The sequence below is a fragment of the Rhodotorula toruloides genome, assembly GCF_000320785.1.
Source record: "Rhodotorula toruloides NP11 unplaced genomic scaffold Scaffold13, whole genome shotgun sequence".
Classification (NCBI taxonomy): Eukaryota; Fungi; Basidiomycota; class Microbotryomycetes; order Sporidiobolales; family Sporidiobolaceae; genus Rhodotorula; species Rhodotorula toruloides.
This window is the reverse complement of record NW_015622973.1, coordinates 150,527-151,824: the sequence shown is the minus strand read 5'-3', so window position 1 is coordinate 151,824 and position 1,298 is coordinate 150,527. Positions and strand designations below refer to the sequence as shown.

Genomic DNA, 1,298 nt, shown 5'->3' with positions numbered 1-1,298 from the left:
CCCCCCCCCCCACCCGCCGCCACGGCGTCGGCTCCCTCGCCGCCCGCCGTCAAGTCTCCTCCCGAGCCGACGCCGACGCACGCCCCGACGCAAGGCCTGACGACGCGCTCGATGGCGGGCGGACGTCCCAAGCGCGCGCCGCTCACCTCGTCGTCGATCGTCGTCCCCTCGGGCACGCACGCCGCCGTCCAAGCCGCCACGAACGCCGCTCTCGCAGTCGCCAACGTCGCCACGCTCTCGTCTCAGCAAAAGATCCGCCTCCCCGTCGGACAGGGAAAGAAGGGTTCGACGAAACGTCACCCGCCGAAGAAGGAGCAGCCGAAACGATTCGTCTGCCCTCACCCCGGCTGCGGACGTCCCTTTACTCGCAACTTCAACATGCAGAGTCACTACAAGAGTCACCTCGGCATCCGCGAATTCGACTGCCCCGCCTGCCCGAAGAAGTTCTCGAGGCGCCACGACCGCGCGAGGCACTGCGCTGCCGTGCACGAGTTGTTTGTCGATCGCGAGGGAGATGCGTTGAGTCGCGAGCAGAGCGAGGAGGCTGAGGACGACGAGTATGCTGTTCGTGCGTCGGGCTAGGTCTGAGGACTGAAGCGCCGATTGCTGCTTTCCGTTCGGAAGGCGTCGAGGTAGGATTGTGGCGGATGCGGAGTGGATGCCGAGTGTGATGCGAAGAGGTGCGTCGACGTCGTTCCTGCTTGCCGCACGGTGCCGGAGACTGACTCGTCACCGTCCTCGCGCAGGTCTCCTCGACTTCTCTCGCCTCGCCCCGCCTTTCCTTCTCCCTCCCCGCCCTTTTCTCGCTCTCGACACTCGACCTACGGACCCACACCACCTACCCACACCAAGCGGCCTTCTGATCTCTCCCCTTGCCGGGAGTCTTCGGACGCCAGCACCACACCCCCATATTACTCATGCCAGGCCATCACCGTCAATCGCCCTATCCCTTCCTCTTGCTTCGTTGACTCGGATCATCGGGATCTCGAGCCCGGGACTCGTTTTCGCGGCATATTTTGTCGCCGCCAACGGGTTCTCTCGACTCGATCCTCCCTTCAAGCCGTTCCCTTTCGACCTACCTTCCTCAGCAAGAACTCGAGTCGTCCACCACGACCCGAAAAACCCACAGGCGTTGACTTCCGACCCCCGTTAGGGGCGCCGTCGACCGATGTTGCGCAACCTCGCAGAACGATCCATTCTCGAGGTTCACCCCTCCTCCGCGCGAGGACTGGTGGTGCTCGTCCAAATTGGACGAGACGTGACGGTCGGTATCTCGACCGCGTGCGCGCTGTAGAGCG

General features: G+C 64.2%; 1 protein-coding gene across 1 annotated transcript in view; it reads left to right on the top strand.

Moving 5' to 3' along the window:
* The window catches only part of RHTO_01375 (zinc finger, C2H5-type domain containing protein), a gene marked incomplete at both ends in the record, with an annotated part of 1,740 nt that extends 1,158 nt beyond the window's left edge, over positions 1-582 (top strand). Inside the window, one exon of the mRNA XM_016415057.1 lies at positions 55-582. Coding sequence (XP_016272847.1) covers positions 55-582 — 528 coding nt within the window. The remainder of the gene's footprint in view (positions 1-54) is intronic.
* Between the last annotated feature and the right edge of the window lie 716 nt (positions 583-1,298).